We start from the raw sequence: 25,639 nt of genomic DNA, 5'->3' as shown, positions 1-25,639 counted from the left end.
TGCAGGAAATGGGACTAAGTGCGACCTCTGGCATGCGTTACTCGCTGAGACCCCCAATCTACCCGAAACACCCAGCTAATCGGGCATATTGCGAGATTCTGTTCCTATTCGGGTAGATTGCGCCCATTACTTTTGTTTGCAGAATAAGTCCCTGTGTAGGGTGGATGTCATTTCTAGCCAGCATATATGAGCCATGTTATGAAAATATTCTAAGAGGGGTGGATGAAGTAAGAGATCTTGGTATACAAGTAAACAGGTCGCTAAAGGCAGCAGTTCAAGTCGACAAGGTTGTAAAGAAAGCGTATGGAATGCTCTTCTTTATTGGCCGAGGTATAGAATATAGAAGTAATTAATGTGGGAATTGTATAAAACACGGTGAGGCCACAACTGGAGTATTGTGCAGTTCTGGTCACCGCATTACAGGAAGGACGTAATTGCTCTGGAGAGAGTGCAGAGGAGGTTTACAAGAATGTTGCCAAGGTGAGAAAAGAGTGGCTACAAGGAGAGATTGGATGTGGTTGGGGTTATTTTTCTTGGAACAAAGAAGGATGAGGGTTGACTTAATTGAGGTGTACATAATTATGAGAGGAAGAGATAAAGTGGACAGGACAAAATAGTTTTCCTTGGTGAGAAATTCTAGAGCTAGGGGGGTATAGGTTCAAGATAAGTGGCAGAAGGTGTGGAGGGGACATGAGGAAGAACATGTTTATGCTCGGGGTATTAGAGTCTGGAATTCACTGCCCGATTTGGTGGTGGAGGCAGAAACCCTACGTTCTTTAAAAAGTACCTGGATCTTCACTTTAAGAGCTGTAAGATACAGGGCTATGGACAGGCTGCCGGAAGGTGGGATTAGAAAGAGCAGGCTGGCCTGGGCATGATGGGCTGAATGGCCTCCTTCTGTGCTGTGACATTTCTATGATCATATGATTATGAGCTGGGCCAACCTATAGTTGCCCGTTTCTCTACAGCAACACTACAGCTAATCAGAGTGAACTTGGCACCTAACCATCAGCCTTTTCTCCTGCAATATAAATTGTTGCGATCATTTGGAATTCTTGCAAATGTCCCAATGAGTGCGAATTAAAAAGCATGGGAAACACGTCTCTCGTTTCAGCGATATTCAAATTCTACACAACTATATATTATAAATTGTATTATTTCAGCCATGATTCAAAATCTCTTCTTTCAGCTGTGGACTGGATATTTATTTATTGCAAGACTCTTGAACACCGGAAAACTGTAGAATGTAGCATCAGTCTGAAGAAGACATTTTTTGGAACAGCTCCTTGGCTCGTTATGGTGGGCACATGTCAGTTAATTAAGTCTTTACAAAGCTTTGCAAAATTGGGGCAATTATGTTTGATGTGTCCATGCCACAAGATAGATTATCTCAAGAATCACCACAGGAAATTGGCAAGATTCCTGGCCCAATTGGGTTCCGGTTATTGCCTATATGGAGAGGCATGGTGGTTGGATTGGCCATGCTAAATTGTTCCTTAGTGTCCAAAAGGTTAGGTTGGGTTGCGGGGATAGGGTGGAAGACTGGGCGTCAGTAGGGTGCTCTTTCAAAAGGCCGGTGCAGACTCGATGGGCCGAATGGCCCCCTTCTGCACTGTAAATTATTTTTGTGGGGACTGAGTGAACAACTTCACGATAGGATGAGGGAAGGGGGTAATGCCTGAGAGGCTAGTTTTTTGACAGAATTTAACAAATTACCCAGATATGCGCAGAGGCGAATGAACGCAACTGCAGTGTGAATCGAGTCCATCCTGCAGTCTTCAAATTGAAACTTAAACTCGACATGTAGCCCTTCCAATGCCCAATGGGTGAAGAGATATGGACTTGCAAATCGTTAGCAAACAATCTCAACTGTCATGGTGGGAGTCCAGCAGAAGAACCAATCGGGGTGCAGCTAATGTTGCTGCTCCCAGACCTCAACCATCATTATTCCCGTTAGGATGGGCTGCAAAAGCAACTGGTCCAGTCCCTGTAGGTTTCAGTCAGAGGTGGTAAATCTATTGTGTGTGGAATAATGACTGCAGTTCACCCGGCTGGCTGTGTAGTGCACTGGAGGACCACTGTATCAATCTTGCACAGTAGAGTCGCACAGAGATTTATCAGATGTCATAAAGTAAAAGTTGTTCATTTCTGCCCTCTATCAGCCACAGTAGCAAAACCATTAATGCTGCCCTTGATAAGAGCTTTCATCGGCTAAACTGTGCCAGTTTATTAAAAATTGTATCCATCACATGCGCAACATTCATCCGGTGTTAATAGAGCCGAAAGTACAAAAAGGTCAGCTGACACAAGAGTTTCAATGCACTGTGCGCAGATAGCAAAGTTGAAGGTCTGTGCCGTGACCCCAAGCACGGTGGATTTACAATCTCAGGCACCCAACAGGGAGTCAAAAGCCAAAGGGTCTGTGACTGGTGGTTGAACAATATCGAATGAGATCTGGGAGCAGGTTTTCAGCGGGACCCAAACTTTTAAAAAAAAATACACTGGGAAACTCTGAATTCTAAACAGGGGAAAAGCTCATGCACGACAACAGGAAAGTAAGTGACAGAAATTTTATGTCATCAAAATACAGTCCTGTCAGCACTAATGTTAGAAACAAGAGTTCTGATTTTTTTTTAAAAGAGTGGGGCAGGTTGAAAACTCATTTGAAAGAATAGATCTATTTTGCATGTTTAAGTAAGATCCATTAAAATAAATTGCCTTTTTCTTTCAGCAATTTGAGTTGGTCTCATTCCCAAAAGGTGAGCCTCGATAAATCCAGGGTTTTGTTTTTGAAGAAGGTTAATAATATTTGCAGTTAATTACAAAATGCCTTGGATGAGCTCTCCTGCATTTGCAGAGAAGAGCGGAGGATTGTTGTGCCGTCGTAACAGTAAAACAGATGCTGAAACAGTACAAAACTAACATTGTGAAGTAATGTGACTTGAACAGTATCTAAGAATCCCTCCTCCTCCTCCTGTTCCTGTTAGTCTCTGCCAGGGAGCAAGAGCCTGAAGCCGAGCCGGAGCCTGAATCAGAAGCTGAACGAGAAACCGAGGTGGTCGCTGAGGCAGGACCTGCTGAGCTGGCACCAGAACTGGAGACTGAGCAGGGTCCAGATCGAGAACCCGAAGAAAATGTCATCCTGAGTGAGAAAGAGAGGCAGAATGAAGAAGTGAACGAGAAAGATAACTGCTCCGCTTCCAGCATCTCCTCAGCCAGCAGCACTTTAGAAAGAGAAGAAAGGGAAGACAAAGTAACCAGCGACAATGAAACTGGTAACAACCACATTTTCTGTGTCTCTTTCATAAGACTGCACTGTGTTAAGTAGCTTCAGGCAGCAATTAGTAATTGCAGGTTGCTGTATTGTACCAAAATAGATGCTGTACTCTGCTGCACCACACAGAATATGCTTCAACATAATTATATGCCAGCTTTCACTGGATTGGATTAGTAGATGTGACTAACATTCATGTTTATTGTGCAGAGTAAATATTATCTGAAGGAAATGTGTCCCAATATTAAGATATTTTCTGTGTGTTGATCTGTTAATCTCTGAGATCATGTTTTTCCCTACCACACTTACTAAGGATGTGCTTACTATGACAAATTAATACTCCAAGTGGCATAAATAATTACACTGAGCAACGTTTAACCTTGATCAAAGCTTACATGTATCAGAGTACTGTACGCTTCTTCAGGCACAGTATCTGGGGGCACAGTGGATGAAAGGGAAGCATAACAATCTTGGTTATGGTTGTCGGATGAATTGAGAAGGATCCTTGGCTTTGCAAGTCAAGGCATAGAGCACAAAAGCAATGGGGTTCAGCTGAACCTTTAATAAACATTAGTTGGACCCCCTCCCCCTCACTAGAGCATTGCTTATAATTCCATGTACCACACTTTATGAAGGGTGCAAAAGAATTAGAGAGGGTACAGAGAAGATTTAGCAGAATGAAAGCAAGGGTGTGGGGAGATGAGAGAAATTGGAAGTAATCTCCATGAAATGGGACATTTGATCAAAGGTGTTCAAAATCTTTGTCTGCTACTGAATTTCATCTCCTGTAGATGTCTAATTGATTCTCATTAGCTGCAGTCTTGCCAGATAAGCTGATGGGTCCGAAGCCACTGGCACCACAGGGTCTGACCTCCTTCATCTCTCTCGGAAATGAGGGAGTCTTCAGTGACCATCAGTTATTCCTGGATGCTAACTGTGGTTTGTGTGTGCACCTTTGTCTGTGTACTCTAGACTCTGTGTACCTGGTATCATTTTTTTTGACTGAAGGTCACTGGATGAGCCAGGAAATCTCGCAAGGAGCGGAAGAACATCCTGGTTTGCCCTTCCTCACAAAGAGGGACAATGCCTTGTTCCATTGCTCTGTAATGTCAGTAGCTGGTAGACTGGCACATTTGGTGCAATCCAGCAGCAACGCCAGCAGTTTATGTGGTTCAACAGGGCATTATTGAACAGCCACAGCATGAGGTCCATTCCGTTAGTCATTGAGTGCTTGGGGAGCAGAGCTGAAGGCAGAGAAGGCCAGTGAAGAGGTTCTGACAGCTGATGGAAGAAGAATCTGCCAGCAGTACCCATGTATTTCACTCCTGGAATAAGTTGATTAAATTAATTGCTTGAGTTACAGATCTGACAATAATTCTTGCTTCTCTACCTCGGTATGTTTCTCATACCAACCACCTTGTAGCGTGTCAGATGGATTATGTGGCATCTATTCATTCCACGTTACTGTAGTCTAATTCTGTGGTGTCCTGTTTCATAGGAGCAGTGTTGAAATTGCCCTAACTTTACTGTACCTTTGCAGCACAGAGCTTGGAGGATTATATTGGTCTGGAACACAAGTGGAGGTAGGGGAGGGGCAGTTGGCAGGATGGTTAGTGATGGTACCACCCAAATGCTCCACATGTAAAACATTTGATGAATCCACTGGCTTATTTCTGACTGATGGTAGATATGCATGTGTTGCTCACATTGATTCATCTTCAGTGCAAAGGATAGCCTTCAAAAAGGTCCAAGAAGCATATTGATATCATAAATGCAAGCATTTTTTCATGTATGTAAAAAGAGCAGGTGATTTCAATGTACCATTGGGCAATGTACTTATACAAGACACTAGATCGATCTCAGCTGGAGTATTATATACAGTTCTGGGTGCGACATTATAGGAAGGATGTGTGCCCATTGGATAGACTACAGATGAGGCTGCAAGAATGGTTCCAGGGATGAGAAGCTTCAGTTCTGAGGGTAGATTGGAGAAGTTAGGACTGTTTCCCTCTGAGAAGAAGGCTAAGAGGGAATTTGATTAAGATTTTTTAAATCATGAGGGGCCTGGACAGAGAGATAGGGAGAAATTGTTCCTGCGTGTAAAAGGATCAAGGACGAGGGGAGAAAAAATTTGAAGTGATTTACAAAAGAATCAAGTGTGATATGAGAAAAAGCTTTTTCACACAGCGAGTGATTCGGGTCTGGAATGCACTGCCCGGAAGAGTGGTAGAAGCAGTATCAGTCGAGGCATTAAAAAGGCAGTAGATAGGGCAGCACGGTGGCACAGTGGTTAGCATTGCTGCCTACGGCGCTGAGGACCCGGGTTCGAATCCTGGCCCTGGGTCACTGTCTGTGTGGAGCTTGCACATTCTCCCCGTGTCTGCGTGGGTTTTGCCCCCACAACCCAAAGATGTGCAGGTTAGGCGAATTGGCCAGGCTAAATTGCCCCCTTAATTGGAAAAAATAATTGGGTACTCTAAAATTTAAAAACAAAAAGGCAGTAGATGATTACTTATTCGGGTAATGTGCAGGGGTACTGGGGAAAAAGGCTGGGGAAATGGCACTAAGTCATAATGCTCATTTGGAGAGCTAGTGCAGACACAATGGGCCGAATGGCCTCCTTTCTGTGCCGTAACAATTCTGTGACTTGAGAACGATGTTTTCCTTGCTCGCACACATAGCCCAGAATGCCTTTATATACATGTCAGTGTCATTGCAACTTAAAGCATACACTTTATTTGCAACAGTATGAAACCACATTAACATTAAAGGAGCGAGATTTCAAAATCAAAGTCAGAAATCATTTGCCACCCAGGCTGCAGTGAAAAGCTTATCTTCAATTTACTCTAGTTCTGTTTCTCTTTTATATGTATATAATATATATCTGCCTCCAAGCCCACTCTTTGGAATGCGAACTCACAACAGCTGTACTGTCTCACTATGTCGTTGTTTCTGCACTGTCGTAACCTATCATTTTGTTTTTATTTAAATGGATTTATAATGTTGCTTTAGAAAATGGATAGCACTCCTGGAAAATGACAAGGACGAGAATTGTTAAGTCATCACGCATTTATTTAGCACACCGCTCCATCGAAATTAAGTCAGTCTGTTATTCACATTAAGAATAATGAGGAGTTGGGAGTTCCAGCTCCACGTTTATGGAAACGTCACTGCCTGAGGCCTTTCACTGCTGTATTCTAACCCGCGTGTCTCTTCTTTTTGGACAACAGGTAAATGGACGCAGAGCATTAAGGAGGTCAGTGTAAATGAGCAGTGTAGCAACATTCTCAACAACAAGCGGTTCATGCTGGACATGTTGTATGCGCAGAACAAAAAGACTGATGATGGTGAAGAAATTGAGCTCGAGAAAAAAGAGGAGGAGAGACAAGAGTCCCTTGCCAGTCTGGCGAGCCGCATCAGCATTCTGCAGGCCAACAAGCAGGCTTGTGAGGACAAAGTGAAGAAAATGGAGATCGACCACTTGGAGAACCATGGCAGCGTGAAAGCTTTTGCTGACAAATTTAACAGTGGGGAGCTGAGTAAAGGGCCTCCGTTATCTGATTCTGAAGTGACCACCAAGGTTATGGATAAAGTGATTGCACAACCCAAAACAGAATCTGATTATATTTGGGATCAACTCATGGCCAATCCAAGGGAGCTAAAAATCAAAGATATAGACTTCACAGATTTGGAGGAGGCGGATGATGTAGATGTGTTGGATATGGAAAACCTACTTAACTCTGGAGACACGATACTTCCTCCACCGCCTCCTCCACTTTCCTTCATGGGCTTGCCTCCCCCTCCTCCACCCCCTACAGTATACTGCCCACCACCACCACCTGTACCTGGAGTGTCCGTGCCCCCGCCTCCCACTTTTGGCCTTCATCAACCCGTGGGGTCACCCCATGTATCCAGGAGTGAGCCAACATTTATCAAGAAAAAGAAAACCATCCGACTATTCTGGAATGAAGTCCGGCCAATTGATTGGCAGTACAAAAATCACAAGCGATGCAGAGAGCCTCTTTGGACCCGGCTGGAACCTGTAAAAGTGGACATATCCAAGCTGGAGCATCTCTTCGAATCAAAATCAAAGGAATTGCCAGTCACTAAGGTAATGAGTAGCAATACGACATACTTTAAGATTGTTCAGGGGATATTAGGAAAAGGGTATTGATAAGCTTACAGAATGGGTGTATAAATGGCACATTATAATTCCAACATGGACAACGTAAGGTGTTACTTTTCAATAGAAGGAATAAGGAAGTCACTTTCCTTTTGGAAAATAAGAGGTTCCAATGCAAAGGGATCTTGGGATAAAGACGCAAATGATTAAAAGGTTAACAAGGCCAAATAAAGTGCAAACAAAACACTGGAGTTCTATGCTAGAAGAATAGAATTCAAAAATAGAGAAGTCAAGTTAAAGCTATACATAACCTTGGTTAGGGCATATCATAACACCATGTGATGGAAACTGTCAGGAGAGGCTAAGGCTCTTTCCTCAAGAATAAAGATTGGGTTGTGACCTGATAACGGTCTTTAAAATTGAGAAGGGGTTTGATCGGCAGATGCAGACAGGACGTTTCCATTTATAGAGGAGGGCCGGATGCTTGAGCCGCAATGAGAAAATGGTCACTAATACATCCAACCAATGTGATGAATTCTCCACTGGGTGAGATTCTCCGTTCCGCCGACAGCATTCCCCCAACGTCGGGTTTCCCGCGGTGCGGGTGGCCACAATGGGAAATCCCATTGGCCAGCGGCAGGAATGGAGAATCCTGCTGGCGGCGACAGCGCGCTGCTGAGGAACAAGCAGCTGGGGAACTGGAGAATTCACCCCAATACTTTAAGGAAAACCACAGGATGGTTGAGATGAATAGTATTTAACACTGGAGGCAAAACTAGGTAAGTACATGAGGGAGAAAGTCAAAGACGAAATCACCCTTTAATCTTCTACATTCCAGGAAATACAAGTTTAGAGTTTGCAATCTCTCTAATCCTCCCTGGTAACGTGCTGGGGAATCTGCATTACATTCCGTTCAAGGCCAAATATGCCTAGTTCAATTCACATCAAAGCTGTGCGAGTCTGCACGCTGATTTGTCATGCTCAGAAAGATGCCACTCATCGCTCATCTTTCCAGCATTTTTTGCTCTGTGGAGTGAGTGAGAGTAACAAGTGTCACTTGTCCACAATTTTATGCTCTCAATTTCACTCCATCAGGAAGTATAAGAACCTACCCAAATGAATTTCAAGTATTCCCTAAGGTGCAAGCTGAGAAACATGCCATCTCTCTAGGCTGGATTTTCCAGCAGTAAGAACTATGCCAATTCACTATACCAGTCAACAGGCAAGTCTCTCAATGTTTCTTATAAGAATAATTAAAAGAGTGTACGGATGTTGATACTTACACGCATCTTCAATTGTTACCTGATAAAATGCATTAGAAGATGATTGCAATGTATATTTACAATGTCGCACACAGGAGATTCTGTTGCTGGGGATGAATGTTGCAGTGATTCATCACCGAATGTCAGTGTAATTTTAAACAGGAATATATGATGGTAAATATTTATAAATAATCGTTTAGACTTCAGCTTGCGTATTCTGTCCAATTCCGGGAAGCGAACTTTGAAAAAGATCTTTAAGGCCATGGAAACGGTGCAGAGGGAATTTTCTGGAACGGTACCAGCGATGGGGGACTTTAGTTGCGCGGAAAAAATCTAGGAAAGCTAAGATTGAACGAAGAGCAGAGAACATTATTTGGAGTTCTAATATAGATATTTAAAATTTATGAATGAGATACTGTTTCGACTGGCAGGAGCATTTGTAACCAGGGAACACTGGTTTGCAGCAATTGGCAAAAGAACCAGAGGTGATTTAAGGAAGTTTTTTTTAATGCAGTGATTTATAATGCATTGCAAGAAAGGGAAGTGAAAGTAGATTCAATAATAACTTTCAAAGTAGAATTGGGGGAATTCTCAAATTGTCGTGAATCTGTGGAATTTTACTACTCCAGAATGTGACGGACGTCAGGACATTGAGTAAATTTAAGGAGGAGATAGACAGATTTTTAATTCGTAATAGGTTGAAGAGTTATGGAGGTCAGACAGGAAAATGGAATTGAGGCCGAGAGGAGATTAGCCTGTGGGCGTTATGGTAACACAGTTGTTGATGTGTTGGGTAGGCTGGGTCTATGTGGACTGCGTTTGATGCAGTGTAGCGAGAGACAGACTTCCAACACTTGATGAGATGCAACATGATTTTATTTAACATCAAACTATTTTACATGTTCAACCGTGGGTTAACATTATGCTGACTTCACTGGAGACTTGAGGCTAGCCTGACCAGACTAACTGACTATCACATGTTGTTTTTACTGGCTATGCTCACGAGCTCCGACTGTCTCAGAGGCTGGATCCCGAAAGAGCGGGAAACTGGTGCCCTCTGGCTTTATAGTGGTCGTGTCCTGTCTGGTGATTGGCTGCTGTGTTCTACGTGCTTACTGGTCATCCTGTGTGTCAATCACTGCCTGTCTGCACTCCATTATATACCTGGATGTTTATTATGACATCTCCCCCCTTTTTTTAAAGTGTGTGCTCAGATAATAAATGGTAAGGTGTATGTGCGTGAAGATGTGTATATGTACGTGACTATATACAGAATATGCTAAAATGGACTTAGATACATAGGAAGATGTCGCTAGTGCAGATATAGGGCAGATGAGATGGTCAAAAAACGACATTTACAGATGTCAAAACGATGAGGTAACAAAATTGTGCAAACATTCAGTCTATAGGTTTAGTCTCTGTGGCGACGAATTCTGGTTGACTGCCTCAAGGGTGGGGCAGGGGCCGCCTGCACTTGGATGGGCGGGACTGCCGCCAATGCGGTGGTCGCAGAGGTCAGTAGGATTGCTGTAGATCGGTGGCCTCATGGCAGGGCGCGTCCGGACGAAGCAGTGTGTGAGGTGGGACATCACGGTTGGGTGGCGGACGTGGAAGTCTGCGCAGATCCCGCCTGTTGCGTCGTAGGAAAGAGCCATCAGCCATGTGAACGAGGAACGATCTCGGGGCCACTTGCTTGACCGCCACAGCTGTGGGGGACCAGCCACCATCAGGCAGCAGTACACAAACTCGATCAGTTGGGACCAGCTCCGGGAGATCCGTGGCGTAAGCGTTGTACGATGATTTCTGTTGGGCCCGAGACTGCTGTATCCTCTGTATGATCGGGAAGTTGTCATGGTCTGGAATGTGGCTGGCTGGAACCATTGTTCGCAAAGTGCAGTTCATGAGCATCTGCGCTCATGAAGAGGAGGCCCAGGCATTCCTTCTCAATCTGAGCGTACCGTTGCTTAGTGGGCGTCATGGCTCTGGAGGCATACGCAACTGGGGCCCAGGAGGAGGAGTCATCCCGTTGGAGGAGCACCGCCCCAATGCCGTCCTGGCTCGCATCAGTGGATATTTTTCTGTCCTTGGCAGGGTCGAAAAACGCCAGCACCAGGGCTATGGTGAGTTTTTCCCTCAGCTCACGCCATTCTTTCTCATGAGCGGGCCGCCACTGAAATTCCGTCGACTTTCTGACGAGATGGCGGAGGGCTGTGGTATGGGAAGCCATGTTGGGGATGAACTTCCCAAGGAAGTTGACCATCCCTAGGAAGCAAAGGACCACCTCCTTGTCCTCTGGGGTCTTCATGGCGTTGATTGCCGAAACCTTGTCATCATCCGGCTGCACGCCTTGCTGCGAGATGTGGTCGCCAAGGAATTTGATTTCTGATTGACCGAATGAGCATTTGGCTCTGTTGAGTCGGAGGCCATGCTCGTAGATCCTGTGGCATACCCGCTTGAGGCGATCGATGTGTTCTTGAGGGGTTGTGGACCAGATAATGACACCGTCGATGTACACTCGCACCCCCTGGGTGCCCTCCATCATCTGTTCCATTATGCGGTGAAATACCTCTGAGGCAGAGATGTTGCCAAAAGGCATTCAGTTGTAGCAGTAGAGACTGAACGGAGTATTGAATGTGCACAGCTTGCGACTGGATGCGTCCAGCTGTATTTGCCAGAACCCCTTGGAGGCATCCAGCTTTGTAAAGAATTTGGCATGAGCCATCTCGCTGGTTAACTCTTCTTGTTTTGGTATCGGGTAATGTTCCCTCAGTTGTTAGCATTGTTGCTTCACAGCATCAGGGTCCCGGGTTCAATTCCCGCTTGGGTTACTGTCTGTGCGGAGTCTGCACATTCTCCCTGTGTCTGCGTGGGTTTCCTCTGCTTTCCTCCCACAAGTCTCAAAAGACGTGCTTGTTAGGTGAATTGGACATTCTGAATTCTACCTCTGTGTATCCGAACAGGTGCCGGAATGTGGTGTCTAGGGTATTTTCACAGTAACTTCATTTCAGTGTTAATGTAAGCCTACTTGTGACAATAATAACAAAATATTATTACTGAATAGCGAAGCAGGCTCGAGGGGCTAAATTGGCAACTACTGCTCCGAGTCCTTGTGTTCTGGTAATTTCTAGGGTAATGGAAAAATGAACAAGGGATTGGGGCTATTTGGAAAGCTCTTCTAAAAGGTTAGCGCAGTGGGCTGAATGGCCTTCTGTTCTATATGATTCTATGGTTAGCAGTAACACTGGAGTTACACCACAGTTACTGGACTCCGGTGAGTATCACTAGTATAAGCTAAAAATGCTAGTATTGCACTGCCAAGCGCATATTGTGACAAGTGGCACTGCAGGTCTGTAATAAAGGAGCTGTGTTGCGTGCGTTTGTGAACATTTGCACGCAGCTACGCTCCCAGCACAGCTAAACCTTGAGAGACAGATAAGAGCTACTCTTTTTTTTTTCTGAGCATTAGTAAAGTTATTAACATTTTCACATGTATCCGCATGATCACCTCAGTGAATTGGTTCTGGAAATCTTCACCTACGCTTACCTCCTAAACCTGGCCGGTTTAATGGTCTCCTGACCTGTCTTCCATATTCAACCCTGAACTTGAGATAATCCAAAAATCTACTGCCCATTCACGCATCACTCCTGTACTCGCTGAACTATATTAACTATAGTTAAGCCACACCTGCATTTTAAAATTCTCACCCTTGTTTTCAAATTCTTCCAAAGCTTTGCCCCTCCCTAACTCTGTCATCTTTATAATCCTCTGTCATCTCTAGCAACCCCAAAAATCACCCCATCACTGGTGGCTGTGCTTTCAGCTGCCTGGACCCCGCGCTCTAAATTGTCTCCCTAAGTCTCTCTGCCAAGCTACCTTGCGCCCCCAGCAAGACACTACCATCTCTTTGACCAGTTTTTTGGCCATCTGCCCCAGTATCTTCCCCTGTCACTCGGTTTTCTTTTATGATATCCCTGTGGAGCACTTTTCTTATATCAAACGCGCCATATAAATGCAAGTTGTTGTTTCAGACAGCATAATGTTGCTCATTGTATTAATTCACAATCGTCCATCATTTCATGAAAACGGAGTGTAATGCTAATTTTCAGTGCAAAGGGAAATTCGGCCTTTAGCGATTTTTTTTTCCATTTTTCCTTTTGCTTCAATTTTTCTTTCCCTTAATATTTCAAAGGATGTGGGTTTTACTGGCAAGACCAGCATTTGTTGCCCATCTCTAATTGCCCTTGAACTGGGCAATTTCAGAGGGCAGTTAAGACTCAGCCGCATTTCAGTGGGTTTCGAGGCACATGTAGGCCAGATCGGATAAGGATGACAGATTTCCTTCCCGGAAAGACATTAGTGAACCAGGTGGGTTTTTACAACAATCGACAATTAGACTTTTGATCCCAAATTTCTATTGCATTCAGATTCCACCATCCCCATGAAATTCAAACCCAGCTCCCAAGAGTATTATCCTGTGTCTCTATATTAGTAGTCCATCGAGAATACCACTGCTCTACCGCCTCCACTATTCATGAAAGTGCCACTGAATTTTCCACCATTTATTTGACATTGATCCTTTGTGTTTCCTCCATTTACGATTGTTCTGGTGGGAGTATTTGTCTGCTTCATATTTTAGGCAGAGCAGGATCCAGTCATATTTCTCATGTATTAAGGCTATTGTTTTCATTATTTCTCCTCATTGAGACCTTCGCCATATTTTCTACATCATTGAATGCCTTTATATTGCATTACTCCGAGTCGCATTGAAAAAGGAATGTATCCGTGAATATTTCATAACCATGCTTTGTCTAATGAACATAAATTATTGGTTGATTGCTTCAAACGTTTAACTGTTATACTTTGAAGAAGAGATTTGGCATATCTTCCTCACACTTTTAGGGACTTTGATGACTTCATGCTAATGAGATTTTCAAGAAGTGTTTAAGACCAACTTTAAGAGTGGTAGAGATTTTGATGTAACTTGTGGTTCATTGCGTTTGAGGACATTACAAGCCGTTGGCTTGTCCAGCAGAGGATGACTGGTATGGAAAATGAAAACATGATACGTTTGAGATTGGGAATGAAGCACGGGTTTGGAAAAAGCAGAGAGAGTTTTGATCTGCGTATTACCCATGCTGTATGTACCTGTGGAATGTTCGATAGTAATGGGATGGAAAAGTAAAGCTCTATTCTGTAGCATTGACAGTTCTCACTCTTTGACAAGCGCAGTAATCATTAAAATGGTTCTGGCTAAGATTTATTCTGACAGGTTAAAAGTTAATACAATGGCAGAACACTGCGGAGGCTGGAAATATGAAATAAAAGCGAAAAATACGAGGCATGCGAAGCAGATCAGACCGCAACTTTGGAGAGAAAAAAACTGAGTTAATAGTGCAGATCTGAATGGTCATCAACCTGAAACATTAACTCTGTTTCTCTCTCCACAGATGCTGTCTGAGCTTGTGAAGCATTTTCTGTTTTTACTTTAAAACCTAATTGACCGGCAACTCCTTCATGTGTTACATTTATCCCTCAGGCTGTCACAGTGGGGAATGTGGCTTCGCTGCTGGGATAACTCTAATGTATAGGAGAATGCTTAGCCTAATTAAGCATAATGGATTCAAGATGGCAACTAATCATTACAGCTTTTCAACTTAACCCAACCTCGAGACCTTCAATACAAAAGACGTGGTTTAGTCTTCTCCACGAGGAACAAGTCTGAATTACCTATTTTGATTCCCACTCGGCAAAACAAGTTTAAATATCCATCAAAATGAAATATCAATATGACCACGCTAGTTTGTGAAATTATGCACCAGAATTACTTGAAGCAGGGTATCACATGGCATATCTGTTGCAATTGTTTGTACACGTTTAGGTTTTAAAATGCCATAGGCGAAGGCAGCAGGCCAGTTGCATCTTGGTGAATAATGGGACCAACGGTATCTCTTTAACCAATGAGACTAAAAGATTGAGCAATAAGCAGAGGAACAAAAAAGGAGAATTAGTTAGAATGTGTTAATTCACTGCCAAGACGGATACAGAAAGAGAAATAAAGAGAGAGAAATAAAAATTGGATGAAGGGAGAACAGGAGATGAAGGAAAGTTTTTAAAAAAATTAAAATATTACATTTTGAGCATCTCCAGAAAAAACCCTCGACCTGAGAAACAAGACAGCGCACTTCGTATTACTCTTAATGTGCAAGAGAGGTTGGTAATCTTTAATACTTTTGACAACATTAAAACGGGTTAATTATGGTCAGCTCAGTCGGCTGGACGGCTGGTCCGTGAAGCATAGCAACAGCGCCAGTTCAATTCCCGGAGCGGCAGAGGTTATTCATGAAGATTCCGCCTTCTCAACCTTGGCCCCTCACCTGAGATGTGGTGACCCTTGGGTTAAGTCACCATCAGACAGCTCTCAAAGACGGGAGAGCTGCCTATGGTCCTCTAGGACTGTGGCAACATTATCATTTTTTACTAAATTGAGCTTCCTGTGGTGAGTTTAGTGTGGAATAAAAGTGCAAATCCATGCAATAATGGGGAGGTTAAGGGTGAGGTGATAATTTCACAAAATTAATGATGGAGCAGCGCGACGCAGCCAGCTGCTTGTGATAATTCACCAACTAGGTAACTCTTGTCACCGCCAGTTACTGCCTTATTTCCGCATTGATGACGCTGAATGTCGCCAACGTAACAGTTTTTCCCCAACAAAATTTGGGCCTATATATTTGGATTGAGGTGATCAGGTCGAGATCATGACATTTTCCCCCTTCGATTTAAAACAAAAAGTGTCACTCTTTTCAGCAAGTACCTTCATCTGTTTAAAAGTTTTAATTCAGATCGGGGTCCCCTCGTCTCCTTTTGTGGGAATCTCAAACAATGGCCCATAACTTCTGGGTTCCCCATCATCGCCTTGCAGGGCTGCCTCAATGATGTGCTGGGGAAATCCCTCCAGGAAGCACCCAAGTAAGGGTTTACACTTCTCATCCAGAAGTACTCACTTCCTCTGGACCAGCTGGGTTGGGAAACATCCGACAGAAGCAATTTAAATCACTAACTTCAGATGGTTCTGCCAGTTCAACACTGATAGTTACTTTGAAGAGAGGGGTGAAAGGGTGAAACAAATCACTTCTAACTCCAGAGTAACTATTTATAAAAACCCAGTCTCGCACTGGACGCCCCCAACCCCCGGACCTGGATAACAACCAGGCTTGTGCTGATATGTGGAAAGTAATAGTGGCAGCACACAATGTTGCAAGCCATGGCCATTTCCAACATGAATCAATCACTATCCAATGCCATTGCTGCATCCCCACCGCAAGCATCCAAGATATTCACCATCCTGAAACTCACCTGAACTAGCCACATAAATACCTTAATTACAGGAGTAGGACATAGATTGGAAATTCTGAAAGAGCGTGGTTCACTTCCTGACTCTAAGTCTTTCCGTCAGCAACAAGGCACATATCAGTTGTGTAACTGAGTACTTTTCATGGCCTGGATGCGAGTAACTTGCTTGACCATCAGTGCACCAGGTTGCTGCATTACAGGATGTGCTGCAGCAACACACCCAAGGTTTCTTTGACAGTACAACCAAATCTACGATCTCCCACCCCTGGAAGGACAAGGGCAGGAGCCATAAGTTCCCTTCCAAGCTGTGCACCATGCTAACTTGGACATTCATAATACTCCGTTGTCGTTGGATCGATATCATTAAATTCCCTTCCTTCAAGCGCAGCAGGTGCAAGGAGGATATTTGGCCATTTTTGCGCCTGTGCTGCTTCTCTGCAAGTGCTACTAATCCATCCTCACCCTCCCTGCTCTTTTCCCATAATCCTGCAAGGTTTTCCTGTTTTAAATAAAGATCCAATTCCCTTATGAAAGTTACTGTTGGATCTGCTTCCATCAACTTTTCAGGCAGTGAATTCCAGATCATAACTCGTTGAGTTTTGTTTTCAATTCTTGTTCTGCTGTTGACATTTTTGCTTTTTAAAACTTGGTGTCATTGGTTACTGACTCTCCTGTAAGTAGAAATTCTTTCTCCTTATCTACTATCAAAAAACCTTCCTCATTTTGAAAACGTTCATTGAATCTCTCCTTAACCTTCTTTACCCTAACGAGAACAACCCCATTTCTCTCCTCTCCAGATAACCCCGATTCCCTGCTATTTTATCAGATCTCCTCTGCCCCCCCTTCCCCCCCCAAGGTTTTGACACCCCAAGTGTGGTGCTCAGAAATGAATAACAGTCGCATTCACTCCAATTGTTCAAGAAGGTGGCTCGCCATCACCTTTCCAAGGGAAACCCCACGTGGGTAATAAATGCTCACCTTGCATGCAACACCTATACCCCAATAATAACTCAACAACACAAATTAGTTATCCACCCTGTTCAAAATAGCCACAAAGAATTCAAAGCTAGATTGGTCAGACATAAATCACAAATATATGCTTGTTCTTTCTGATCAGCTGAAATACAGTATGTCTATGTCCAGTCACTTGGTCCCGACTAACAGATTCCAGTAACTTTCAGCTGTACAAAGAAAATTTGACCAAATTCTGAAAATCCAGTAACTTTGGCATAAAACTGACAGGTTACCTTGATTCTATTGTTACCCCCAATCCCTGTACTTTGCAACATTGTCCTGGAACAAAACCTGCCCAAACTCTAGATGTCGCTGTGAGCAATGGGCAAACAGTGCCAGCTGTGGACTGGCACTTTCCCATAAGCTTTCTGAGGTTTTCTAATGGCAAGTTACTCTCTGCCAAACAGCATGGTTCCTGCTCCAAGGCATATAAGAACCCATGACCAGGCAAGTAACAGATTATATTTAACCAACCAATTTGGAGAATCATTAATGAGCAGTTGAACTGGGAAGTTACAATCACCAATTCAATGCTAAGTTGGACACAAAAAGAGAACCAAACAGAAAAGGAATGAAAGATTGGATTAAGGAAAAGAGATTAGATAGAAGAGGAGTTCTAAAAATGTATTTTTAAGGATCTCCAACAATAATTGAGATGTGAAGGAATGAGACGCTACATTTGTTAAAACAAGTCTGTGCCAGGGATGTTGTTTGGCAGTATTTACAACATTTCTGTTCAAAGGACATTGCTTGGACAAGCCCCAAACATCTTGAATTTGGTTAATATCTACAATGTCAGTAATACATTTGAAAGGGCAGCCAAGACAATATTATTTCCATGAATCTCGGGAAGCAATTCTGGATTTTCCTGACTAACTACACATTGTTGTCCAAATTGTCCGTAAGTAATGGTGAGCACTGTTGCCTCTATTATTTTTTTTTACAGTCAACAATGGCCAATTGTCAATGTTCCTTTCAATCTTTAATATTAAAAAAAACTATTAATGGGTAGGAAGAATGGTTGAAAGAACTTGGGGAACACCTAGAAGATTGTCTTGCTTCGGAGAGTTGCTGTCGGGAAAAGCACAATGGCAGACCTGACTGTCAACAAGGAACTGTTAAGATCGGATTTTCAGAATTTGGTCAAATTTTCTTTGTACAGCTGAAACCAATTTTGTACCAGTAACAACCTTCAACAATGAGTTGTACAAATTGCAGTTATAAACATGCCCTTCCACTGCTAAATTTAAAGAGCCATTTTGTTAAAACAAAACATGAACACCTATAACAAATGGCTATTGAATGCTTTACTCGTAGCATGGAGTCATTTTTTTTTTCTACAAATAAATTTTTGGTGCAATATTGAATAGGCCAACATCTGCACTGCAATTACAGGCATCAGAGATTCCTGTGCTCTCAACGAGCGAATTTATTGTTCTGCAGAAGAGGTACATCCAGAATGATTGCAACAATAAAAATGAAGTGACTTTGTTATGGTTTCCACCACAGCACGGGTTGAGTTATATAAAATAGTTCCACATGATGTAGGGCAGCAAACAGGGTTTTTTTTTTTGTAATGCCAAACCATTGTTAGACATGTTTGCGATGAACACATGCACAACATTGAAATATTGGCAGCAATTTCAAAGGTAGCTGTAATAAACCTAGCACAGATGGCGAAATCCCTGTGGTTTGTTGTCTATAACTAGAACTGGTTAGGTAGTGAGTTTACCGTGAATTTTTCGGTAGCTATTTAAGTTTGCTCATTTACGCTAAGTGACTCGGCTTTACTGGACAAGTTAATATTCAGCTCCCACGTTTTAGTAGCCGCAAATTAAATGTTCAAATTTAGTTAGATTTACACTAGTGCCCAGCCACAGAGGGTCTCCTCGTACTCTTAGAACAGAACCTGGCACCAAATATAGCTCTGGTGGATAAACTAGAACCAACAGCTGGATGCCGTAGTGGAGTACTCTGGAATTAATTCTCACTTTTCTATCTTTGAGAACGTTGCTGCCATATCCTCGGCATAGTGTTTTCTTCCCCAACACATTGTACAACTGAAATTAGGACCTTACTGTGTGGGAAATCTTTGGTGCGAATTTAAACTAAGCGTCATTCCATTGCCAATTTGGTAATATCCTCATATACCTCCTCACCCCTCTGCTCATTCTCATATACCTCCTCACCCCTCTTGCTCATTCTCATATACCTCCTCACCCCTCTTGCTCATTCTCATATACCTCCTCACCCCTCTTGCTCATTCACCTACTTTGGCTCAACAATGCTTTGATTTTAAAATTCCCATGTTGTTTTTGATTCCCTGTGGCTTTGCCCCTTCCCTATCTCTGAGAACTACTCCAACCCTACAACCTCCAAATTTCCCCACAGTTCCTCAATTCTGGCCTCTTGTGCATCCTCAATTTAATTTTTTTAAATTTTTTAAAAATAAATTTAGTGCACCCAATTTGTTTTTTTTCTCAGTTAAGGAGCAATTTGGTGTGGCCAATCCACCTACCTTGCACAGTGTACTGCATTGTGGGGGTGAGGCCCACGCAGACACAGGGAGAATATGCAATCTCACAGACAGTCACCCAGGGCTTGGATCGAACTTGGTTCATCAGCGCGGTGAGGCAGCAGTGCTAAGCACCGTACATTTATATGTACAAACTATTCTGTCTCCATTACTGTGACACTAAGGAGGAAGATGACAGTCCTCTTGTCGGTCCTACTTCCAAGTGCCTGCATAGCGACCGTCCTGGTATATATATATGTCTACATGGGTGTCTGGTTCCACCTGCTGGCGGGAGGTCTTAAATGTCCCTACATATATTGGTTAGTGGCTATGTACACTGGTGCTGTTAGCTACAAATGTATACATTGGTGCAACTATGCACAGTTGCACATAGATCTGCCTACGCACATATCAACACATGCCTCTCCCTCTTTCTTCCTTCATAAGGTACTCCTTAAAATCTGCCAAACATTTTTTCATGTGGCTCGGTGTTGGATTTTATTTAACGCTCTCGTGAGGTGCCTTGGGACCTTTAACTGCACTGAAGGTACTACATCAAATACAAGTTGTTGGCATTTGAGAGAGAGTGCACATAATGCACAGCAGACAGGAAATTCTGTGCTCAACAGATGGCTTCTGTCATTGTGATGCCAAAAATTCTGTTACCAATGCAGCGGGAATATTTAATCTGATGCTGTAATGTAGCTTCCCAGATTGTAAATATCAGTTTTTGTTCAATTTAAATTGGGACCCCGGCAAATTTTTAAACCCGTGTCACAGAAATACAGCAGCATAGTTGGGGGGAGGGTTATTAGGGGCGTGAAGGTACATTAAAAATATTCTAATCTTCGAGTTCAACACTCGGTCAATGATTTCTTCTTAATCTCATTACCCGCAAACAGCTCGCGATGTCAGGTCACTTCTCCCCAATAATAAATAGCATGATTGCCATCACATTAGTGGTTTAATTTTCCTCCAATGTAACTTCTTGATATTGTCAAATAGAGATGCTGTTTGGCACAACTGATCATTTGAGTTCTTTCAGCAGTGTCAAAGATTACTGCCAACTTAAAACACCATTTAAAAATCCTTAGTAATAAAATCTTATTCAACCACAGTAATCGGGTGCTCAGATTACAGTACAATGGTATATCAGCCATTCCTATCTTAAAACATGAGAGTAGAACACGGTAGATTGGCTGCATTTGAAGTGCATTTAAATATCTCAAGCCAATAGCTTCAATGCAGCTTCCAGACAACCTTGTTTAGTTTAGTGCCTTCCTGTGCCCAGTGGCATGTGAGACAACCCACTTCTTTCATTTTTGTCTACTCCGAGCAAGATGTTTGACTTCTTTAAATGGTCTCCTTGCTGGCAGTGTCCCTTTTGATCACCTTCTTCATCCTTTAGTTCTTCTATTCCCTCCAGCTGGACTGTACACTTTAGTGCCCCTTGTGTGCCTGCCACAGGATAGATTAATGATGGGAACAAACCTCCATAACTCTCTGTCCGATTATTACACCCGTAGTAAGTTTTCCCATCACACCAATGATGACTCCACCAAATCTTCACCAAATCTGCTGGATTATGTTCAGCTTCCTATTGTGTCCTTTCAGCTCACATTGTCAAGGGGTTCAGCAGTGTTGGAAGGACAATCACATTGTCCGGTCTTGTTCTGTGCATGGATATATTTTGTTGTTCCTCCAGTTTTTGGAAAAACAAGGGAAGGGTCGATTCACCTTTCCCGTTCTGACCGTTAATGGGTAGCGCACTTCTCAGTAGGCAAAATGATTGAACCTTTTCTGCCCTTCTCCATCAATCACTCATCCACTGGCGTTGACAAAATTCTCTCCTAATACCATGCTGTTGGCCTTCTGTGGATAGACACGGCGCAATTTAATGGAAACATTTCTAGATGTCATAGTGGGCGTGATTGGCGGGGTGATTCTCCATGGCTGCATTGGCGAGATTGCAGCCTGTATTTAACGGCACTTAGTGCCGAAAATGAGCCCCCACCAGCTTCTTGCCATTACTGGCTGGGAATGTTGGAGGAAGGGTGCTGACGGACACCACCTCGTCCTATGAGAGGCTGATGAGGATGAAGGTCTCCCTAGTCCTCTGGGCATACCCACATCCATGCCGCTGCCTGTCCTCCACCCTCCAGTTCCTCCTGCGTCTCCTCCCCAAACTTGTCCACCATCCCCTTCTGGTCCAGCTCCTGCTCCACGGATGAGGTCCTATGCTCCTCCTCCAGCATGTCATCCTGCTGCTGTGCCAGGTTGTGGAAGGCACAGTAGGTGACCACAAAGCGAGACCCCCTCTGAGGATTGTACTGCAGTGCAACACCAGAGCGGTCGAAGCATCAGAGCTACATTTTGAGCAGTCTGATGCACCGATCAATGGCAGCATGCATGGCATCATGGGTCTCGTTACATCGGATCTTCACCTCGGTCTCAGACCTTCGTACTGGCATCATCAGTCAAGACCACAAGCCAAGGTGCCTCTTATCCCCCAAGAGCCAATCCGTCATACTAGGGTGGTCCACGAAGATGCCAGGGTTTGCTGAGTGTTTCAGGATGAAGCTATCATGCACGCTCCCTGGGAAGCATGCACACATGTGCATGATCAAGAGGTGGTGGTCGCTCATGAGTTGAACATTCAGTGAGTGGAACTCCTTCCTGTTAATGAAGGGCAGTCTCTGGTGCCCTGGTGTGCAGAAGGTGACATGCGTGCCATCAATTACCCCCTGGACCTGGGGCATCCCGGCGATGGCAGGGAACACTGCAGCCCTGGCATCTTGGGGTCCAGCTCATATGGCATGTGAGACAACCCACTTCTCGATTTTGGCCTTTCCTGCTATTTAACTCACGCACTCCGATCTGCACTGACCAAAGTGTCCCACAGTCTTATTTTGGAACCTTGTGTTTTTATGATAATAAAGAATCTTTTCATTCTATCTGAGTCTGGTATTCAATGCAGCTATGCCATCTATAAACGCTCTTCTTACAGCTCACCTCTTGGACAATACTTGTGTTCTCTGCAACAACCATCAGAATTCTTGGACACTGCAGTAGTTAAGTGGTGGTCAGTAATGCACTCTAGGCTTGCATCATTAACAATATTCACCTGCTGCACTCTGTCCTCAGATTGCTCAGAGATTCACCATACATGGCTTCTATCAGATTAATGATCTTTGCTGGATCAGGATCTTCCAGAGAAGCACTGTGTGGACATTCAGAAACTTATAACATCACTGCTGAAATCAAAAGGCACCTTCTGTTGCGAGACTAAATCTTTCTCCCCAGGTCCGCTCAAGGTGAAAAATTGATCTGAGCAGCACTTCTCAGATCAACATTTAGCCGGTTCTGAATTGGGTACTTTTATGTAGACCTTCCATAATATTGGGAGTCATTTGGCTTCAATGGTTTGTGCCAGACAAGCCTCTACTTCACCAAGCCCTGTCAGAATATCCCTTTGTTCCCGCCATTATTTTTCTGAGTGCCTTCAAATCTATTGCAAAGTTTCATTTTTCACATGCTCCCTCAGTGCCAGATCCACTCATTTTCCTATCATCTCTAACTCTGTGGTCTGTGTTGCTGCATAAGACCATAAGACATAGAAGCAGAATTGGGCCATTCGGTCCGTCGAGTCTGCTCCGCCATTGAATCATAGCTGATACTTTTCTCACCCCCATTCTCTTGCTTTCTTCCCATAACTCCTGATCCCCTTATTAATCAAGAACCTACCTATCTGTGTTGAAAAGACACTGTGATTTGGCCTGCACAGCCTTCTGCGGCAAAGAATTCCACAGATTCACCACCCTCTGGCTGAAGAAATTCCTCCTCATCTCTGTTTTAAAGGATTGTCCCTTTAGTCTGAGACTGTGTCCTCTGGTTCTAGTTTTTCCTACAAGTAGAAACATCCTCTCCACATCCACTCTATCCAGGCCTCGCAGTATCCTGTAAGTTTCAATAAGATCCCCTTCATCCTTCCAAACTCCAACAACTACAGACCCTGAGTCCTCAATTATTCCTCATATGACAAGCTATTTATTCCAGGGATCATTCTTGTGAACCTCCTCTGGACCCTTTCCAAGGTCAGCACATCTTTCCTTAGATACGGGGCCCAAAACCGCTCACAATGCTCCAAATGTGGTTTGACCAGAGCCTTATTCAGAATCAGAAGTACATCCCTGGTATTGTATTCTAACCCTCTTGACATGAATGCGAACATTGCGTTGCATTCCTAACTGCCGACTAAACCTGCACGTTAACTTGAAGAGAATCGTGAACAAGGACTCCCAAGTCCCTTTGTGCTTCTGATTTCCTAAGCATTTAGAAAATAGTCTATGCCTAAATTCTTCCTTCCAAAGTGCATAACCTCACACTATCCACATTGTATTTCATCAGCCACTTCATTGCCCACTCTCCTAGCCAGTCCAAATCCTTCTGCAGCCCCCTTGCTTCCTCAATACTACCTGCCTCTCTACAGATCTTTGTATCATCCGTAAACTTAGCAACAGTGTCTTCAATTCCTTTTTCCAGATCATTTATATATATATATTGTGAAATGTTGTGGTCCCAGCACAGATCCCTGAGGCACACCACTAGTCACTGGCTGCCATCCTGAAAAATACCCCTTTATCCCCACTCTTTGACTTCTGCCAGTCTGGCAATCCTCTATCCATGCCAGTATCTTACCCTTAACACCATGGGCTCTTAACTTATTTAACAATTTCCGATGCAGCACCTTGTCAAAGGCCTTCTGGAAATCTAAATAAATCATGTCCACTGGTTCTCCTTTGTCTAACTTCCTTGTTACTTACATATTTGTCAGATGTGACCTCCTTTTGACAAAGCCTTGCTGACTGAGCCCTATTTTATCATGCACTTCCAAGTACTCCGAGATCTCATCTTTAATTTTTTTTTTAAATTTAGAGTAGCCAATTATTATTTTTCCAATTAAGGGGCAATTTAGTGTGGCCAATCTATCTAACCAGCATATCTTTGGGTTGTGCGGGTGAAACCCATGCAGACATGGGGAGAATGTGCAAACTCCACACGGGCAGTGACCCAGGGTCGGTATTCGAACCCGGGTCCTCAGCACCGCAGTCCCAGTGCTAACCACTGCGCCGCATGCCACCCTGATCTCACCTTTAATAACGGACTCTCAAATCTTACCAACGACCGAAGTCAGGCTAATCAGCCTATAATTTCTTGTCTTCTGCCTCCCTCCCGTCTTAAACAGTGGTGTTACATTAGCTATCTTCCAGTCCTCTGGGACCCTTCCTGCCTCCAGTGATTCCTGAAAGATCACCACTGATGCCTCCACAATCTCCTCAGCTATTTCTTTTAGAAATTTGGGGCGTAGTCCATCCGGTCCAGGTGAATTATCCACCGACAGACCTTTCAGTTTCCCCAGAACCTTCTCCTTAGTGATGGCCACTGCACTCCCTTCTACCCCCTGATTCTCCTGGAGCTCTGGCATCCCACTGATGTCTTCTATTGTGAAGACTGATGCAAAGTAACTATTCAGTTCATCTCCCATTTCTTTATTTCCTATTATTACTTCTCCAGCCACGTTTTCCAGTAGTCCAATGTCTGTTTTTGCCTCTCTCTTACCTTTTATGTATTATTGAAAAAAAACTCTTCCTATCTTCTTTTATATTACTAGCTAGCTTGCACTCATATTTCAGCTTCTCTCCCCTTATTGCATTTTAGTTGTCCTCTGCTCACTTTTGAAGGCTTCCCAATCCTCTGGCTTCTCACTAATCCTTGCTATTTTGTCTGCTTTTTCTTTTGCTTTTATGCTATCCTTGACTTCCCTCGTCAACCATGGATGCCTTATCCTCCCCTGAGCATGTTTCCTCCTCCTTGGGTTGAATTTCTGCTGTGCCTCCTAAATAACCTCCAAAAACTCCTGCCATTGCTGTTCCACTGTCTTTCCTGCTGGGCTCCTTTTTCACTCAACTCTGGCCAGCTCCTCCCTCATGTCTTTGTAGTTACCCTTATTTAATTGTAAAACCGTTACATCTGATTCCAGCTTCTCCCTCTCAAATTGCAGGGTAAATTCTATCATACTGTGGTCACTGCTCTCTCGGTT

At 43.6% G+C, this 25,639-nt stretch overlaps 1 protein-coding gene across 19 annotated transcripts in view; it reads left to right on the top strand.

Moving 5' to 3' along the window:
* fhod3b (formin homology 2 domain containing 3b) overlaps nt 1-25,639 on the top strand; it is a 678,530-nt gene that overhangs the window by 563,413 nt on the left and 89,478 nt on the right. For all 19 annotated transcript variants that reach the window (XM_038796751.1, XM_038796753.1, XM_038796754.1 and 16 more), the window contains 2 exons: nt 2,988-3,275; nt 6,505-7,385. In XM_038796751.1, coding sequence (XP_038652679.1) covers nt 2,988-3,275; nt 6,505-7,385 — 1,169 coding nt within the window. The remainder of the gene's footprint in view (nt 1-2,987; nt 3,276-6,504; nt 7,386-25,639) is intronic.

This window comes from Scyliorhinus canicula, chromosome 5, assembly GCF_902713615.1.
Source record: "Scyliorhinus canicula chromosome 5, sScyCan1.1, whole genome shotgun sequence".
In the NCBI taxonomy this organism is placed as follows: domain Eukaryota; kingdom Metazoa; phylum Chordata; class Chondrichthyes; order Carcharhiniformes; family Scyliorhinidae; genus Scyliorhinus; species Scyliorhinus canicula.
The sequence above is the reverse complement of the archived record's forward strand: the minus strand, read 5'-3'. Positions and strand labels throughout refer to the sequence as shown.